Consider the following 20012-nt stretch of genomic DNA (forward strand, 5'->3'; position numbering starts at 1 on the left):
GCAGAAGCACACAGCTCTTTCCAGCATAGAGCACCTAGCGTCTGGATTCTGGAAATCAATTTACGCCGGCACAGGATGCTTCTGCCCACACAACCCTCCAGCTGAGGATCAGGAACACACACACACGCAAACACATCCACACACATAAATCTTTCTTTGAGACATACGCACCAATGGGTACATATAAATACAAATTATTTTCTCATATGTCACATAACCACCCATAAACAGAGATAAAGGGGCACACACATCTACATCTACACACACACACACACACCCTTTTCACTCCAGGATGATTCATGTATTTTAAGGGCTTGCTGTTTAGTGTGGGTGAGCACGTTATTGCAGATGTTCCAAGGAGTGGGTTGGCAGGAGCAGGGCCAGAGGACAGAAGAAGGAAAAAAAAATAGAGAGGAAGGGGAGGAGGATGACCTACAACAGTTATTTTGCCTTGAGAAGTAACCCGCAGTATCAGGAATGAAGGCAACAGAGAGAGCGCTTTTCACATCTCTACTTAAACCGAGATACAACATCTCCAGGGTGCTGCAGGGGAAACCAGTGTTCAGACTCACTCAGTAATGCATTTTGTCCCCTGAATATTGATCAACCACAGTTCCTTAAATGATGTAATATTGCAGACCTGTGTCATCTCCTCAAACAGCAGGGGTTTGGGCATTTTCTTTCTTTTTAAAGTATTCTTTGGAGCTTTTATGCCTTTATATGTCAGGAGAGCTGGAGAGAGACAGAGAGGGGCAATGACACACAGAAAAGGGCCATTCGGTGGAATTGAACCTGGAGCTGCTGCAGCGAGGACTATAGCCTATATGTTTATGGAGCGCCTGCTCAACCTAATATGACACCCAATTCCTTTTATTTTATTTTATTTACTTTTTATTGACATTCAGTGACAAAAAAACATGTGCATCCACATCAGTAAAACCTGAATGTCTTTTTTTTCTATAGGGAAAAAAATGGCAAAAATAAAGAAAACAAACATAACATGCCTTCAGTGAAGGCTGTCAGTGAAAAGAGAAGGCAACAACGCCACACAGTTACGTGTTGTATGTTGGTCTCAGGCTCGGCTGAATGTAGCACTACTGTACGTCGGCTGAGGAACTATCCTGGTTAAAAAAAATAAGAGCGTCAGGTATGCTGCTGAGTGACAGGTGTGGCGCACCGCGTCAGGTATGCAGCAGGACCAGTGGTACAGTGTCCTTCCGCATATATTTTAGCCCGGTCCCTATAGATCCCTTCTCAGATTGTAAACATCCGGGTTGGCGGTGCTTGGCAGGAGGCAAATGTCTGGAACGCGGTAGCTTGTAAACGCTGGTTAGCATGTGTTAACGGACTGTTTTGTCAAGAATGGACGAGGAAAATGCACATTTTAGTGAATATGCTAGTACACCCACCCTCCGAGCTATTAAATGTTTTCAACCTGAACCCGCTACATCTGGTCATGTTGTTCGGTCCGGCCCGTTGAGAACTCGGACTGACACGAGGAAAAAGCCGGGGGATACAGTCTGTGGGCAGAGTACATGTTTATTTACAAGAAGTTTAATCGGTGCTTGTAAATGAATGCTGTTCTGGATCCGACTGTTTCCTTCTATTCTTACTCTTTTAAACAGAACCTATTATATATTTTCCATGTTTGCTGAGCATAACATTCATTCAAAATTAATTTAAAACCTGTCCCGTACACAGTAGACGCCTGTCTAAACAGATGCTGGGTCAATTTTTTGTTTTTGTTTTTAAAAAAGAGAAGGCAACAACGCCACATTGTTACGTGTTGTATGTTGGTCTCAGGCTCGGCTAAATGTAGCACTACGTCGGCTGAGGAACTATCCTGGTTAAAAAAATAAGAGCGTCAGGTATGCTGCTGAGTGACAGGTGTGGCGCACCGCGTCAGGTATGCAGCAGGACCAGTGGTACAGTGTCCTTCCGCATATATATATATATATATATATATATATATATATATATATATATATATATATATATATATATATATATATATATATATATATATATATATATATATATATATATATCCGGGTTGGCGGTGCTTGGCTGGAGGCAAAACATCTTGGAACGCGGTAGCTTGTAAACACTGGTTAGCATGTTTTACAGTCTGTGGGCGGAGTACAGTACACGTTTATTTACAAGAAGTTTAATCGGTGCTTGTAAATGAATGCTGCTCTGGATCCGACTCTTTCCTTCTATTCTTACTATTTTAAACAGAACCTATTATATATTTTCCATGTTTGCTGAGCATAACATTCATTCAAAATGAATTTAAAACCTGTCCCGTACACAGTAGACGCCTGTCTAAACAGATGCTGGGTACGAACTGTTAGTTTGCAGCAGGTCTAAACATTAATAACACCTATTACGTCCTCAAATAAATCAATAACAAAGTCATAAAAAAACACACTTTGGGCCTGATCTACTAAGATCCCAAACAAGGGGCGCTATATTGCGTGCTCCTAGTAAAATTTTGCGTGTTTGGTTAGCACACGCAAAATAGGTGATCTATTAAGAGTAACCCGCTAAATAACAACACACGCAAACCGCACTATTTTGCGCGTGGTAATCGTTTCCGCCATGGAGAGTGTGAATGAAAATTTGATCCGATGGATTAATAGAGACGGGCAAATAAACATATGATCAAGCTGTAGCAGAAGAAACGTGGGAGATTATCTATGAGAAAGTAAAATGTGGTTGGTAAAACAAGAAGAGAACAGATGCAGTGAGGAGATGAGGAGATCAAACGAGAACAAAAGAAGATTTTGGTTTATCATAAAACCTCGGCAAACGAGGGAGAGCAGCTCTGAACAGTGTTGAGCAGCAGCTCACTGTCTTAGCTGAGCAGGTAACTGGGAGACCTGCTGTCATTCATTGAGCTGGAGGTGCGCGCTATGGCACAGAGCTCAGGTGGGAAACTCAGGCCACACTCGGGTCTAAACGCCTAACCAGAGGGATCAAAGACGGAGTGAAGGCAGCGGTGACGTCTCTCAGTCCCGGTCCCAGAGCTGAGCAGCCAGGTACTGGAGAGGGAGGAGAGGAGCACACCGGACGAGAGACGTGCGGCGTGTGTAACGGCGCTTATAGGACTTTTGATCGCATGATCAACAAAGCTATTTAACCATCTGAACACAACTATTGGGCTTATCATTCATCACATATGATTATGTAACAGCTTGGCCTGATGGTTTTATATCGCAAAGCAAAGCAGCAGAGTAAAAGACAACGGTATTGCTACTACCTGTGTGTGCGCACTGCGCAGCTCTCAATTTAAAGGGCAAGACGGCGTGGCCTGGCCTTGAGTCCAGTTTCTCCGCGAGCTCTTTTGACGGCAATTTTTACAAATTGATTGACTGATCGATAACATGTTAGTAAGACTATAAGGTAGGTAGCTATAGGTTTCACCCTGTGGTACAAGATGTGGCCCTGGAACATGTATGGATCCACCCACTGTTTGACCCTGTCTCAATCTACAAATAGAGCACAGGTGTGTGATTTGCCCCTTAAGACAGACTGAAGATGGCTGTGTAGGCCGAAACGTTTTTGTCTTACTACTTTTTGTTTCTTTATTTTATTTTATCACCATGGTTGCACTTTTTTGTTTGATGGACCATTAAATCTTTGTTGCATTCGTTAATCTCTGGTGGACATTGCCATTTTTGATCAGTGTGCGAGCCTTTTCCTCCTGTTGCTCAGTAAGACTATAACAAAAACAAAAAATGCATCAGATTTTCGGGTGTGCCAGCTGCCTCTGTGGGTGGCACTGGCACACCCTGGCACACCCATGGCTACGCCATTGTGTGGAACTATCCTGGTTAAAAATATAAGAACATCAGGTATGCTGCTGAGTGACAAGTGTGCCGCACCGCGTCAGGTATGCAGCAGGACCAGTGGTACCGCGTCCTTCCGCGTACATTTTAGCCCGGTCCCTATAGATCCCTTCACAGACTGTAAACATCCGGGTTGGCGGTGCTTGGCTGGAGGCAAAACGTCTGGAACGCGGTAGCTTGTAAACGGTTAGCATGTTTTAATGGACGACACAAGGAAAAAGCCGGGGAATACAGTCTGTGGGTGGAGTACACGTTTATTTACAAGAAGTGTAATCGGTGCTTGTAAATGAATGCTGCTCTGGATCCGACTCTTTCCTTCTATTCTTACTCTTTTAAACAGAACCAAGCTGTTTTTTGTTTATTTTTTTAAAGAGGAGGTCAATGTAAAGTTATTTTCTGAGCACTCTATCATCTCAGCTCTGTAACAAGCAGCACTTTAATCAACTGCCGGCAATTCAAAATTAATTAGCACAGAAAAATGTACATTTATTAAGGCTGGTAAAAGTTTCTGGTCCAGTCCAGACCCAACAAAGATCAGTTAGAATATATGCACATTTTCGTCTGCCACAGTTGCCAATTAAATTCAGTTCAGTTCAATTTTATTTGTATCGCACCACATCATAATTCACATTATCTCAAGGTACTTCACTGGGTGAGGACAACACCTTACTTAATTACAAAGAGAAACCCAACATTTCCCACAAAGCACAAACACTTGACATTTGTCCTAACTGTATAAATTAAATTCATATTCTGTGATAAACAAAAAACAATTAAACTGTTTTGGAGAAGATTTTTATTGTGATGAATTACACAAAGCTGGTGTCACTTACTAAGAAACAAAAAGCATATAACGCCTGTTTCTGAATGTTTTAACGTGCTGTGCTGAACGATCAATAACAAAAGCCTACGAAACGCTGGATATCTCCTTTAAACACAACTATTGCAATCCAATTGCACCGGACCAGGAGGTGGTCAATGCTTTGTGCTGCCGCTGACATTAATAACACCGTAGGGGGATTCAAATGTCCCTTTTCCTCTGTCTCTGTCCTATTCTCTCGGCTTCCTGCAGTTTCCTAAGCACTAATTACTGTGTTTATGCTCACTTGCGTCATGCTGTCCAAAAATATCGCCTTTCTGGAAGTAATTATACAAAAACAGACAAACGCTCTGTCAAGTAAGAGCAGCTCGTTACAGTGAAATGGGTTTTTTTTTTTTTCTCACCAACCTTGAAAATGAAACATTTGTTTACTCTTCATCTCATGCTACGATTATGTCAACATTATTTTAAAAAATAAACCCTAACAATGTCCATTCATTAACACTATTTGGACGTCCAACCTTTGGCCGACGCCTAAATGCAGGAAATGGGCTGGAAATACTTTGTAATTAGCGAAACTGTTGGTGTTTTCAGCTAATGTTGCTTCTTCACATTTCAAATTGTCTCACTACGTCTTTAATGGTTGTAAGGAAATATTAATTTCTGCAAAATAAAGCTCAAAACCTCACAATACACTGCAGTCTGGAAGTATTTTATAATGTTGCATTTTGAATTTAGAGTTAAATCACTTTTCCACTGAAGCTTCAAGCTCAATATTAAGTCTGGGTTTTCAGAGGTGTTGCGATGAAATTTAATTTCATACTGAGCAAAGCACACTGAAGCAAAGAGAATACCTCAGAAATGACATTTTAAAAGATTTGTTTTAACATTATGAAGCACTGAAGCTAAAAATGTTAAGAATTGTGTTTTTCTTAAGCTGCACGTATACACGACCTTCACCAGTCACCATATCGAGTCCAACATGAGCACATCGCCTCAGCTAATACAGTAAATCCACAGTTTCAATTATAGGATGGAGAATTTGGGAATCCAGAAAAAGTAGATGATGAAAAACAGTTTCTCACCATAAACAACTCTGAGCAGAGTGCCAAGAACAGCACCAGCACCAAGAACAGAATTTATTATGATTATTTGGTTGCAGCTTACGATAAGACCAATGAGCTCTGATTCATGACTGAGCTGGATTAAATCTGACCGCCGGGACTTTGTGTTTCTCTCCGGGTGCTTCACTTGTGTCCTGCAGAGAAGTTGGGGGTTTGATAAAAACCCCTCCAGTTCAAAAGGGCCACATGTTCCCTCCCGGGGTGTAATCCTGCTCTGTGGCCCAGCGGTTTTAATCCGGAATCAAACCCCTCCTGAGGTGGCAAAACGTGCGTGAGAGAAATACCCCCTCAATGAGTGATTGCTCTGACATTGACAAACAAAAGAGAAGAAGCCATTGACAGACACACACACACATAAATACAGTATTTATGGAAGGGGCCACTGCTGCCTGGGTGGCTGATTGACTGGCTAACGGCCCGGCGCTCCCTCAGGCTGCAGCAGTGGGGAGTCAAAAGAAGTGCATTCTGCATTAGAGCTTCCAGCGATGGAATAATAAAAATAACCACATTTCCTCAGAGCAGGCCGACAGCAGATACACAGTCAAACTGATTTCTGAACTTCTTAAGTCGATGCTTGCAGCTGCCTCTTAATCAGATCTAGTATAGTATCCAAAAAGTTTCGATGGTATCGTAGTTTTTCTGCTGAGATAAACGTTCTGAGTCCTCCAGGGATGGGAGGCTGCTGGATATGCTCTGCTTTTCAATCTTTTCACTAATGAAGCATATGTTGAGTAGGTTTAGCCCTTCGTGAATGAGTGTATGTCATGGCGATGACTTTAAATGCTGAGATTGAACAGCACAGAAACTCCCTACAGGCTAAGTTTCCTCCCGGGACTTATTTTTTTTACAAAATCAGTCAGAGGAAGCGCTCTCTGCTCTCTGGCTGCTCCGTGTCAACACTCTGGATGGTGGCATAATTACACATTGTCTTTATTAAATTATTTCTTGCCTCTGAGAGACGGTGGTTATAACCTTAATTAAATGGAACAAAGTTAGTATGGCTAATATGTCTGAATTACAGTTTAATTAATTACCGTGCGTTTATGTCTCTGAGAAGAAAAAAAACTCCAACAAATACTGTCACATTTGTTAATATGCTGCAGAAACAGATGTGATGTGCTGGCAGCCAGTCAAGAGAGTGTACTGCTCTACGGTCCATGGTGCTGCTCCTTTTACCAAATGCATGCTGGGATAATATCCTGTCTTTCTGTAACCTTGACCAGAATAAACAGCTCCGAAACTGGACAGATAGATGGACAGATACTGAAAAGACAAGATTGTTTTTTTAAAAGGGTTTGAGCTTCATACATTATTGTCCTTATTATGAAGATTAGACCCAGTTATCTTAGCTTAGTTTATCTTATCTTATCTCACCTTGGCTTAGTTTAGCTTGGCATAAACACTGGATGCAGGGGGAGAAAACTAACCTGCCTCTGTCCCTGCAGCATCTTTCAAGCCACATCTGTCATTTAATGCTTCAAGCAAAAAGAACTTGCACATCCAGCCATAAAAACACAACACTTTTTCTTAACATTTAAGTTTTTCACTGACCCCATGCAGCCAAGAAATACTTCTATCATGCATATTCCTATATAATGGCTGGCTTGTGAGTGTATGTTGCAAGGCTTTGCTGCTTCCTCTTTTCACTTTATTGCTAAACTAGGCTAATGCCTCACATTTGGTGCACACACATCCAAGGCAAGATATCAAAGATTTGTGTCTCAGTTAATTAATGAAGAACTACTCCAAGTCTTTGTCGATATTCATGAAATATTATCCATAACTATTGCACAGAAGAGACACACATCAGAAACCTAAATGGTTTTATTGACAGGATGCATGATGGTGCTCTACCCACCAGTAAAAAATGAATAAATAAAGACGCTCCTCTATTATTCTTGTGTAAAGAGGGCTGCACACACACACTACAGCTTGATTTTATTAACGTTTTATTTGTGTTTGTGGCTCACAGTACAAGTATTCATGAATGTATCAGCTGTAAATCTCACTGGATACCCCACTGCTCAATGAAAGCCTGCATCCTTTTATCCACCCACTGCCGCTGATCTCTCTCCTACACGTGATGCGACACGACAATCGAGAATATTTTTCTCTGTCGTGTGTTTGATGTTGTGTGCTTTTTCCAGAATAAAGGCACAAAATGAAGAATCCATACACAATGAGAGAGCGGATGCTGTGCAGGATAATTATTATGTGACAAATCATTCAATTGACACATTAACTCATAAATATTCTGCAAAACGAAGGTTGCTCTCATAAATTTGCACATGAACAAAAAGTAAAATGTTTTTTTTAAAGGGCTTAAATAAAAAGACACCAGATTGTGTTTTGAAGGAAACAACTGTCAAGAGTACTGATAAGGAACAGTCGGTGGGTAATGTTTGACAGGATAGAGGATCAAAGGTCCAAGTCTGTTTCTTTCCCGTCAGATCCACCTTCACACTTCGGAGCGATATCTTCGAGTAAATCCCATCCAGGTGAGTGTGTCTCTGAAAAATAACCTCAGTCAATACAACCTACGAAACTATAATCTCCAACTTGTGCATGTACGTTAAATCTAAAGGCTTTCCTGTTGTTGTTGTGGACGCCGTCATGGTGGAGCTCGCCTTCTACCCAGCCGTGGCTCTGATATATTTCTTCGGGGTCCTGAATGCATCCAAGGAAGACCGGGTGGAGCTGGACGACCGGGCGTCGATGAACGTGTTCTGTCTGTTCGTGTTGGCGCAGCCGCTGTGTCTAGTGCTGGGAACGTACACCGGCATGGCCACCTACCTGGTCACAGCTCTGGTGTCCTACAACTTCCTGCCTTGGAAGGAGGCGAAACCACCGGTGAAGGAAAAACAATCGAAGAAGAAGACAAAGTGAGAAGTGGGAACAAAAAAAGTTGTATTTTATATATGTTGCAATACTTTGTTGACCCCAAAACTTTACTTATCTAACCTGTTCCCATGTATCACTTTCAGTTGTAAACATTTTAGCTGCTTTGTCTAGGCACATTCAGTCCTTTTCTGCAGCAGTAGTGACTCATTTTATAAATCCTGATGCAGAAAAGGGAACAGATCACTCTGAAGCCTCCATTAGAAGCAACACTGACCTGACACAACCGACCTAACAAACATAATAGTGCTAAATACAGACAAAAAAAATGTCCATGATGGCCAACACAGTCTTTGGAGTGAGATGCAATACTGTGTTTTCGAGATAAAAAGCAAATAGTTGTGGTGATTCTCAAAATGTGAGGATATTAAATTAATTTAAGAGAGGAAACTAATGGGTGATCAAAAGCCTGGACTCTGATGTAAAAAGCAAACAGCGGTGGACTTTGTGAAGTTATTCAGTGAGCGATGAAAAAGAAGCGACTGCCTCTTCTTATCCTTGACATTAAATTGAATGACTGCAGGAGTTTCAATGTAGAGTCATTTCTAACTCAATGGGAACCTCACTGAACACAAATGTGGTTCTTTTAATCAACACACACACACACGCAAGACACAGTTAATATTATTACAATACTACAGCCAGCTCTATTGTGTTATTGTGTTCTTATTTAATTAATTATCCACCTATGTTCATGAATGACTGTGAAGCTTGGAGTGTGTGGTGTGTAATACTGGATTTTTAAAAAGAGCGAGTTGCATGATGGGATTAGACTGTGCTGTGTGGTTGATAGTCCGAGGCTTTGTTCAGCAGTCGTGCAGAACCTCGCTGTGTGTACATGTATCTGAGAAACAGTGGGAGCTTCTTCTTTTTTTTGAGGATGTTTATTACATTCCCCACCATTAAAATCCTCTTTGAGCTCATGTTGTATGTTGTCTTTTTTTTTTACAGGCTCAGAATGTGTTTGTTGTCCTCCTCCTTCCTTTATGTAGGGTTAAATAAAGTTACAACCTCTCCTATCAAACATTTTTCTGTCAGTGTTATATTTTGTCTTTTGTTAGCCTCCATATCTGCTCTCAAGGTAACACCATTCTGTGAGAAAAATGTTTGGCTTTTCATGCTTTTTTCCCCCCTCTCATCTCTTATATAAGATGTGTATATGTGCAGCATGTTACATCAGAGGTGTTCATTTATTACCTTTTTCTGTGAGATTCTTCCTCTCTTATTATTTGAATGACTGAATGCTAGTTTTTCTTCATCCATTCACATCATGGACTGTATAGATCCATTTAAATCCATCTCTGCATACATGTTTTTTTTCCGTGACGATGCCGATTATCAATCTCCTGGATTTATTTAGGCTACCTGCTTCAGCTTCCTCCCACCATCTGTTCTCAGAGATAGGAGCAACAGGTTAAAATAACAAAACAAAAAAACATTTGCATCTATAAATATTACAGTCTCAAATTCTCACTGTATGATTTTTCTTAATCACCAGGTCGTGACCATGACTTCACTGTGGTTATACAAGTTTTAAAAAGCAAGCTGTCAAGAGTTTGATGTGATACTGAAGGGAAGATACGTGACTAAACGTCCTTGCTGCTTTGGTTTGGGAAAGTTTTTTACCTCCCAAATTATCATCTTTAATTTGACAGCGAACTTGTCAGCAAACAGTTGCTTATTTACACACCCAGCGAGGACAACATTAGCATTCATTTGGAGTTCATGTTTGTGTCAGCCTGATGAATGTAAGTCCAATATTTGCTCTGTGTACCTCTGTGTTCACTCTCCATGAACTCCTGGGGGAAATCTCTGGCTCTTTAGCCACTAAATTAAACTACAGAAGGCCACTACACTATGTTCACCAGGTAGCTGCTAATTTTGCCTGTCCATTTTGATGCAGGGCAGATATTAGCAGGCAGAGCTTTTGTTGTTCTTGTTGTAAAACAGCTGCTTGAATGTAGAAACAATGGGTCATTCTACCATTGAGAATGACAATATAATATAATAGTAAAGTTGTGACAGAGGAAACAAAACAATGAGGTGAAAGACAATAAAATGCTCTGTAGAACCGAGAGAAACAACAATGCTAATGGTTTAATCAAGAGGTCTTCAACAGGGGGGTCGTGGAATTTTTGGTTGATTAGGCAATGTTTTATATCTCATATATATATATATATCAATTTTGAATAGCTTGTCTGCATGATTATCATGCAATGAACAGACATTGTTGATATTGGCATTGGTATCAGTTAACAAGGTCTGTTTATGAATGGCAGTGGCACAGCCACCGTAGTCACTGTATCTGTAAAACATGAATATACTGTACTGTATGAACCTGTGTGTTATTTGAAAAGCTTAGTAGTGAATGCACATTTAACAAGGTATGTTTATACATGGCACAGGGCCAAGTTTAATATAAAACACAATTTTATACAATATCATCATATCAATTGGGGGTCCTTGGCCTGAAAAACGTTGAAGAACCCTGGTTTTATCACTAGTGTCATAGCTCACATTCACATTTAACTTTATTTATATAAAAATGTTGGTTAAAGTAGGTTTAAATACACTGACCTGATCTAGATTCATAAGAATCTAACAGCACCGAAAGGCTGTAAAACCGCTAATGTCAGCATGCTACCGCTACAGTAGATAGAAAAATAAATGCAGTCAGTTCTTGCACCATCTTCTTGCCCAGATGTGGCAGCAATCAGAGGTTTCCTTTTACTATCCATAACAACACTAAACACTATGGTGAACTTTGCCATGTTCACCATAGGCTAATTAGCTTCACATGTATGCTAGATTTTGACTAATTAGCATCAAATTGAGTAGGCCTACAGTGTCTTTAGTTAAGACAATTAATTGAAGCGATGTCCAGGTATTTTTTGATTGACATGATTTATTTTCTATTGTTCTGTAAATAAATCGGTAGGTTAAATATGTTTGTAATGGGTGTGTGCATGGGCACAAACGGTCAGTTTGCCCAAAAGTCTGACCGCTCATTTCTCCGACTACCCATTAATTAGTTATTCTACAGTGTTACAGTTAGGTTTAGGGTTAGGGTTACTTAAATCAGAGAAATGGGAGGTCGGACATGGACGCAAAAATAAAGAAATGTATGGTCGGAGAAATGGGAAGTTGGAGAAATAGGAAGTCGGACAGACGTCATGCACCTGGCACAAATGGTTTATAGCAATAGGCAACTAATGATTAATTGGTAGGAAGCTAATTATTGACTATATAGTGGAGAAAGGGTGGGATAAGGATTAGATAAGGCTGTGCTCCTTTCTGCTCCTTTTTGGACATGTTAGCATTTGTTTTGTTTTTTAACCTTTGTCTTAACTGTTTGATTGGTTTTGCTTCTTCTTTTATTGTGTTATTTTCACATGTTCAATAAATAAAGCTCTTTATTCATTCTTAGATTGACCTGACAAGCATCAGCAACAGATTTCTGTGTAAAGAGGTGGATCTCTGACTGACCCACTGACATCATGATGATGAAAATAAGACCTTTACTCATCTTTTGAAGCATTTGACTGATTTTGAAGACACTTAAGTGCAGCACTGTGGTGTAATGAAACAGACTAAAACACTCAAATGATTTCAGAAGTTTATCATAGGAGGAGGAGAGCAGATGCAGCACATGCAGCTGGGACCTGGCAGGGATTGTTATGGATGTTTATTGGTTTGTGACTGGCATCTTCAAGTGGTTTTTTCCCCCCTCTGAGGCATTAATGGCCGTCGTACATCACAGTGCTTGTGTCTCCCATCGTGGCTGGGACAAGTGCAGCCCGACACACAGTTAATGATCAGAGTTTGCAAAAGGAAATGAAGATGTACGAGCTCTGAGCCGGTATATCTCCAACCCAGAAGGAAAGAAAGAAGAAATGCATCTGGCTGAAAAACATCCCCCTCTATGTCTACATCCGAACCTGTTTGTCTGTTTATCCTGAATGATCAATAAACTCCTCGTCCGTCTGCGAAGGTAGAAGATTATTTTCATTCTCAGGTCCTCTCGTGTCAGACGGAGGAAATCAAGAGCTAAGTGCTATAATCTGCAGACAGCTCAGTAAGTACTTTTAAAAAGTCCAATCAATTTGTTCAAAAATAACCTGTTAGATAATCAAGTGTCATCAAGCGTCAAAAAGGATCTTTGATTTTTGTTCATTATACAAGGACTGAACTTTATGCTTGGACTTATTATCGATTAACATGCATATTATATGATAAAATCAAAGTTTCCTGCAGACTTTCAAATTGCTTGTTATGTTTAAAAACAGATATATTACAGAAAATCATATAAAGAACCTTTGTTTATAGAAAAAGTGACTTTATGCACTAAAATCTGATCTAGAAACCAATTCATTCATCACAGCAGAAGAAACAAAACGACAATTGTTTTCAACTTATTTATTTCCTCGAGGGAATGTTGTTTCCTTCATTAAATATGTATTTACATTATTTACAGTTAAAACATATTTTACATGGATTGGTTGCATGCACATTGTCATAGATATATAAAAAAGGACTGTACACACATTTACACTCTTAAGAGGGAGTAGTCTGTGCAATAAAAGGCACAAATGACCTTTGACCCTGCATGTCCCATGAGTACATACTTCACAGACAGTGTCACATAGTGTATTACCACACGTGAGCTCAATATGATACTGTAACACACACACACACACACACACCTGGAGGGCAAAAAACTACACAAGCAGCTGCAGAGATGTGTGCCAGTGTGTGTGTGATAGCGAGTTTGCCGCCAAGCAGCAGAGCAGTTAAGTGCGCTCCTGATCAGCAGCCCTCATGATTGGGTCTAAATGCGATCTCATCCACTCAGCAGCCTGAGGCAAAGTTGAAAGTCTTTTCAGCCACGATGATAAAGTGAGCAGAGCGGAGCAGAGACGCTGCCTGACTGGGGAACAGAATCACACAATCTGCAGGACGATCTTAACAATCCCTCTGGATCGATCTGTTACAGATTCAGGATTTTAAGTGGGTGATTATTGATGTTTCTACATGTTCACATTCTGTTTCTTTAAGGCAGTGAAGCCTGTTGGCTGAGGCACGAGGCTGAAGCTGAGACGCTGACTTGACTCATCTCCGAGTAGTCTGGGCTGGGAAAGGTGGTAATCACAACACATCACTCTCTCTGACTCTCCAGTATGTTCAGTGGTTCAATATTGACGAGCATCGACTCATTAAAAGCGCTGCTGCAAGGTAAGCTGCTTGTTTGCCTGTGAAAAATGGCACAGTTTTGACTGTTCACTAAAGCCTGCCCACAAAAAAAAAACACAGATTGTCCAGGCCTTTTTAAGCTTTGGATTTCTCCACATGCTCCAATGACGCGCACAGAGCTCTAATATGATCAATATACTGTATATACAGTATAAAGGGTTTGGAAAATGATGAATTTTTATTTATCCCTGGCAAAACTAAAGACACTCAGGTGTCAAGAAATGATAAAATGCTGGATTTTTCCCAGCTGCAGATGAAGAAATATTGTGAATTTCAAGGTAAAGCTTCGACTGCTGTCACTAAAGGAGAGAAAATATGACAAAAAGCGACAGCTACTAAAGGGCGGCAGGCTTTAGTAAAGAGTGTGTTTTGTGTCCCCGGGTGAATGCACCGCTTCCCACTGGGTCTTTCTTTTTTTTTTTCAATACTAACATTTAGGGGGCACCAACGTTATACATTTTCAATTACAATCATAGTAGCTTCAAGACTGAGAGCAATCAGCTGTTAAAGTGATTTTTTAGCTTTGGTCAAGTCGGTTATAGGAGCTACAGAAACTTACAATAGATTTTTTTTTTCCCCATACACTTGGCTACAGAAAATTGCGACCAGCTGGCTGCATCCATCTGGGATCAGAGGAGGGTATTGATCAAACAATAGTACATGCTCAATCTTTTTCTGAAATGATATTTAATCAGGTATGATCTTTCCTCAGTTGCCTGATGGAGGAGGAATAAATGAGGTTAGATCCCCTCATCTTGTGTCTCTGATTACATCACTCAAGGAGTAATACAGTGTGTTTGTTGTCAGTAATATCAAGAAAAATGCCTGAATGCCAGCAGACGGCCGGGGAAATAAAGATGGACTTCTCTCCTGAGCTTCGGGGAAGGTTTTCGCATGCTGCTCAGTCAAAGTGAAATTTCTCATTGCCATGTAATATTTACTAGGAAAAAAAAAGGGGGCGGTGGATTTTAAAGGCAGGGACGTACTGGGAAACTCTCCATCTTACATATTGTATCAGCACAAACATTAATATCGCTGATTTCTAAACCTACTGTAGATCTAACCAGATGTTTTCTGTGTTGTGTCGGCCATGTTGTTTGGGACTCATGAGTTCAGTCTTTGTAAACTAAGTCTAACTAAAACTAAGCTAGACTACATCTGGAAATTCACAGCTATATTCATTATTCAAAGTGCATGTAAATCCTAACTTGAAGAGATCGAACTGAGGCTCAGCTGATGAGAAGGAGAAGTCAGATAAACCTCAACTTCATCTTCTCTGTAATATTTTTAAAAAAAACACACAACTATTTACAAGTGAGTCATGACGTGGTGCTGACATCGGCTGAGATTAAAAGCCTCACAGGTACCTTTGGGGTTTCAGGACTTCCCTTTGGCTTTTAGAAATAATCCAAGGAAGCAGCTTTTGTGGAAACACTTTACATTCTTGTGACACATTTTATGCATAAAACATGGAGTGTCAGCGCAACCAACCAACCAACAAACCAACAGTCTGATCCTCCTGAGGCTCTGACAGTAAATCCACTCAGGTCAGGTGTTAAAGGGATAGTTCAACATGTTGGCAAATTGGCCCATTGCCATAATCCCTATAGTTTTAGGAGTAGGTTCGTTACCTTTAATTGTCGATGCAAGATATTTTTAGAATGGCGGAGCAGAGCCGCAAGCTGCTCAGAGCTATGCTACGTAGGCTAATGGGATTTCTTGGTTTTACCTCATCAAATACACAATCCAACAACTCCAAAATGCTCTGGTGGACAAGTTGTGACCTGCACATTCACCACGCTATGAGATAATAACAGAACGTTACGAGACAGAGTTGTTTTAGAGGTAAATGCAGAGACTGCTTGTTGAAAAACTGCCCCTGACAGGAACACGCATCAGCGGTTTTGCATGAATTTGCCTCAAAAACAACTCTGTCTTGTAACGTTCTGTTATTATCTCATAGCGTGGTGAATGTGCAGGTCACAACTTGTCCACGAGAGCGTTTTGGAGTTGTTGGATTGTGTATTTGATGAGTTTGATGAGGGAAACCAAGAAATCCCATTAGCCTCTGTAAGCGTAGCTCTGAGCAGCTCGCGGCTCTGCTCCACCGTTCTAAAAAATAGCTTGCACCGACAAATAAAGGTAACGAACCTACTCCTAACACTATAGTGATTATGGCAAAATTGGACTATCCCTTTAAACATTAAAAACTGACAACACATGCAGGGATGTGTTGCCCTGCTGAACTGCTACGTTTTGAGGCGTCCAATCAACCGATGAGCACCACGACCATCATGCATCCTTCAGCAAAATGTACAAGCATGGGAGCAGTGGGGGTGTGGGGGTCTGGTGGAGGAGTGGGCACATGAGAGAGCGCCTAAAGCTATAGCACTATACGAAAGCTTCTTAAGCAATAAGTACGAGTGTGTGTGAATGGAAGAAAAGAGAGATAAAGGCTGCGTTAGCATTGTTAGCACGTGAAACACCACCACCAAGCTGGTGAGCAGGGTCAGCTAGGCTAATTGGCACAGATAAATACAGAGTGTACAGCGAAGGGGCCCAGCGGAGTCCGACTTGACGTCAACATTTTACAACCCATTATGTTATGCAGGTTAATTTCCCTACTGACCACATTGTGTACCACTCACTTCAGGCAAACTACTGTACAGATAACACACTTTATACATATTTTATAAACAAGTAATCACGGTCTAAAATCAGTGCACATTTTCTAAGAGTTGCTAGACCTTCAGCTTTGGCCAGATTGGAAAAAAGAGAGTCATTTAAGATGTGTACGTTTTGTACAGAAAAGCACAGCACATTATGTTATAAGTAAAGGGAATCAAATGCAACAGGAAAACATGAAAATGAAAATGAGTAATTATTTTTCTTATACAAAAAAAGGGGTGACACATCCCTCCATAGTACCTTTTTTTCTTAAAGTAAAAAAAAAATGTCTTAAACAAGGCATTTGGTCGATTTCAAAGAGCTACTTATTCTTCACAGGGTCAAGTAATGACTAACATATGACTAATATTATCCTTCAACCTTTACCTGAGTTTCTAAGCGTAGCAAAATATTAAAACCAAGAACCAAGAAACCCCCCCCCCCATCCACAGGTTTGCATCCATCTCCCACCCCTCCTAATATAAAAACCAAAACCCACATCATTGCTTTTTGGAAAGTGTAAGCAGCTTTAAAAACTCACATTAGATTCATTAAACACCAGCAGCAGTGCATACTCACTTAACTTGTTGCTGTACATTGGCAAATTCAGTATCTGCAGTGTGACTGATGTTTTATGATCCAAGCTCTGTTTAATTAAACAACACTACACATGTTTCTGGGTCTTTTTAAAAAGGAAAAGTGCACCAAAGTGTTTTTCTTTTTCTTTTCTTTCGTCTGCACAGTCAGGGAGTGAGACTTCACAGCTGAACAAAACTGAAACTGTGATATTGCGATACTAACAGATACAGATCGTAGGTGGGTTTGTACAAAGTGGTAAGAGACATCTGTACGACAAGAGGCTTAAAAAATTCTGTTTGTCATGTTAGAGTGATGCAGGAAGAAGTTCACACACACACACACACACACACACACACAGACAGTGATGTGAATCTGTGAATTCAAAAGCGTCAGATCAAAAAGATAAACGAACTCACTTTGAAAAACCTCGGTTCTCACTGTTGCCTGTAGGTGAGTGTATTAACAGTTGAATCCAAAAGTCTGTATGTATGTATGTATATATATATATATATATATATATATAGTATGTGTATATGTGGTGAATTTACTTCATTAAAAAGACAGAAAATCAACACTATAAGGGATGCCAAGACCTTTCAGGCAAGACGGATAACCGAAACATCCCCTGAAATGTTGTGTTTGTGTTTATATGTGTGTGTGTGTGTGTGTGTGTGTGTGTGTGTGTGTGTGTGTGTGTGTGTGTGTGTGTGTGTGGGTACGGGTACAGGAAGTTTCTCCCTGTCTTTAAATGTAGCAGCAAATAGTGGGTGGAAGGAAAAACTGGGATTTTAATAAGAAAATAAAATCCCTCTCAGTTATGACCTACTTTCACCCAAGTAATCTTGCCTGAAAAGCAGCCGGTAGAGCTGCGAGACCTCTAATTAAATTGGCTTTTTCGCGAGAAGTTCAGTTAGCAGGGAAGGGAAGTGGACTCTTCAGTAAGGCTGGTCAGTCTGACACTGTCACTGATCCTGCAGATCAGAGTGGAGCTGAAAGCAGGACTGGTGAAGCTCCTCTTCCCCATTAGCAGGGAGAATAAAATGGCAGGTGTGGGCCGTGCAGTGCAGGATGTTTAAGATAATGATCTGGCACTTTGGCCTCACAGAAGTACCTAAGTCACAAATGTCTGAGGTGCGGGCACTGCAGGCAGCGACCGCTTCTTTTTTTGTTTTGTTTTTTTCATCCTGTGCCTCTGCAGTGCTGTTTCTTTTCCTTGTTTTCACTGGAGTTTGCAACTTTGCAACAGAGCAGAGATAATACACATCCTCCGGGGAGGTGGGGGCTGTATACCTCCGTGCTACCTTTAAGTCGTGCTACTGGACGTGTGCTTTGCTGTTTGCAAGGTCAGCAGCAAGCAAAACGAGAGACAGTCTGATAGCGACAGGGCCACAGAGGACACATCCACACGGAGATGAAGAATAAAGAAGAGCCAGGCATTAAATGAAGACTTCCTACAAAAAAAAAAAAAAAAAAAAAAAGTCAAGCACCAGGTGTTTGTGCACAGAGACCCGTAAAGATGTTCCCTCCCACCTCACAACAAAGTCCAAAACAACTGAGGTAGGGAAAATAATAAATTAATAAAAATTATAACAAAAAACAAAAAACAAACACGACTTGTTGAATACAGTTCAGTCTCAGTGATAAACTGTATAAAGTGATGGAGTTGTGTGTTATTTTCCAGTGATCATCCACTGCCATGAACACAGAGTATGAATGTCCAGTGTGTCCAGTATCAGAGCAGCTACGACACCGATGAGCACAAATGAAGAAGTTCCTCTTGTTAGGTAGCGTCGCTCTGGGATTTAGATTTGAAGCGCGTCTCCACTTCCACACTCTATAGTAGATTCGTGAATACATCAATGCATCTCTGAGCTAATTCATCTCTCGCTGTTCCACAAGGTTTCTGAAACCTTCCTAAAAGAACAGAAGGACACTTTTCTTTTCCTTTTTATACCAGACTGTGGTACATTTTCCTGTAAGGAGAAGTATTGTTTGTTCTGCCTGGTGTTTCCATGCTCGGGAAGATGCGTTTTTTTTTTTTTTTCCTTGTCCAAGTCGCATCGCACCCGAATGGCACTTTCAAATTGGCAGTTAAAAAAAAAAAGTTGTTTTGCAATTGAAATTATATTCCACTTCAGCTTTATCACTTTGCATTGTGACAAAAAGAGAAAGAAAAAAAAAACCTTGATTGCCTCGGAAATGGTGATTTTCAGTGTTGCATCCCATTACAGATCAGCGACTGAAGGTGCAGCAAAGCGGTTCACGAAGGAACCGCGGCCATTTTCAGTCGTCACCTCTTCCTCCACACCTTCGACAGCCAGATCTTCACCGTCTTGTCACTAGAGAGGGAGAGAGAGAACGAGAGAAAGAGGGATAGGGAGAGAGAAATAGAGAGAGAGGCGAGGGGTGATGGGGGGAGGGAAAAGGAAAGCGAGGAGAGGAGAACACAACAACACAACAAAGAGAAAATAAGAGAACATCAATCAGGCAGTCGTACCTTTCAACACAAGCCATTATGCATCAGACACAACAGAAAGACAATGACATCAAAGTACACTTCACACACACGCATGCACGCACACACACACTCGCACACGCATGCCCACACACTTCAAAAAAGACCCTTCTCCACAGTGTCAGGTAAAAAAAAAAAAAACCTCTTAGAAAATTGCAGTATGATTCGTAACCCCGCAACAAGTAAATCTAATCAACCTGCACACAACTCTTTTCCCTGAACTGACCGAGCAATTTCATTTTCACTTTCTTGCAGATTCCCACGGCGTCGGTCGGTCCCGACACCGCGGCCTGATCCTTTAGGCACCG

The 20012-nt window shown here is 40.8% G+C and overlaps 1 protein-coding gene and 1 long non-coding RNA gene across 11 annotated transcripts in view; one reads left to right on the forward strand and one right to left on the reverse strand.

Moving 5' to 3' along the window:
• The first annotated feature begins 8196 nt into the window (after window positions 1-8196).
• On the forward strand, window positions 8197-8973 carry LOC146986981 (uncharacterized). Its single transcript, XR_015035909.1, has 2 exons — window positions 8197-8293; window positions 8380-8973. It is a non-coding gene; the product is annotated as an uncharacterized LOC146986981 (long non-coding RNA).
• An 8370-nt stretch (window positions 8974-17343) lies between these two features.
• Window positions 17344-20012, reverse strand: part of kif21b (kinesin family member 21B) — a 70878-nt gene continuing 68209 nt past the window's right edge. For 8 of the 10 annotated variants that reach the window (XM_085775890.1, XM_085775892.1, XM_085775891.1 and 5 more), the window contains one exon: window positions 19140-19528. Coding sequence is in view for 4 of the 10 variants with exons in the window: in XM_085775892.1 (XP_085632018.1) it covers window positions 19480-19528 (49 nt within the window). In the remaining 6 variants the exon portion in view is untranslated. Of the gene's footprint in view, window positions 19529-20012 lie in introns of all 10 variants that reach the window. The other 2 variants (XM_085775894.1, XM_085775889.1) reach the window with 2 other exon arrangements.

This window comes from Trachurus japonicus, chromosome 5, assembly GCF_045865225.1.
Source record: "Trachurus japonicus isolate A0001 chromosome 5, Traja_1.0".
NCBI classification, from domain to species: domain Eukaryota; kingdom Metazoa; phylum Chordata; class Actinopteri; order Carangiformes; family Carangidae; genus Trachurus; species Trachurus japonicus.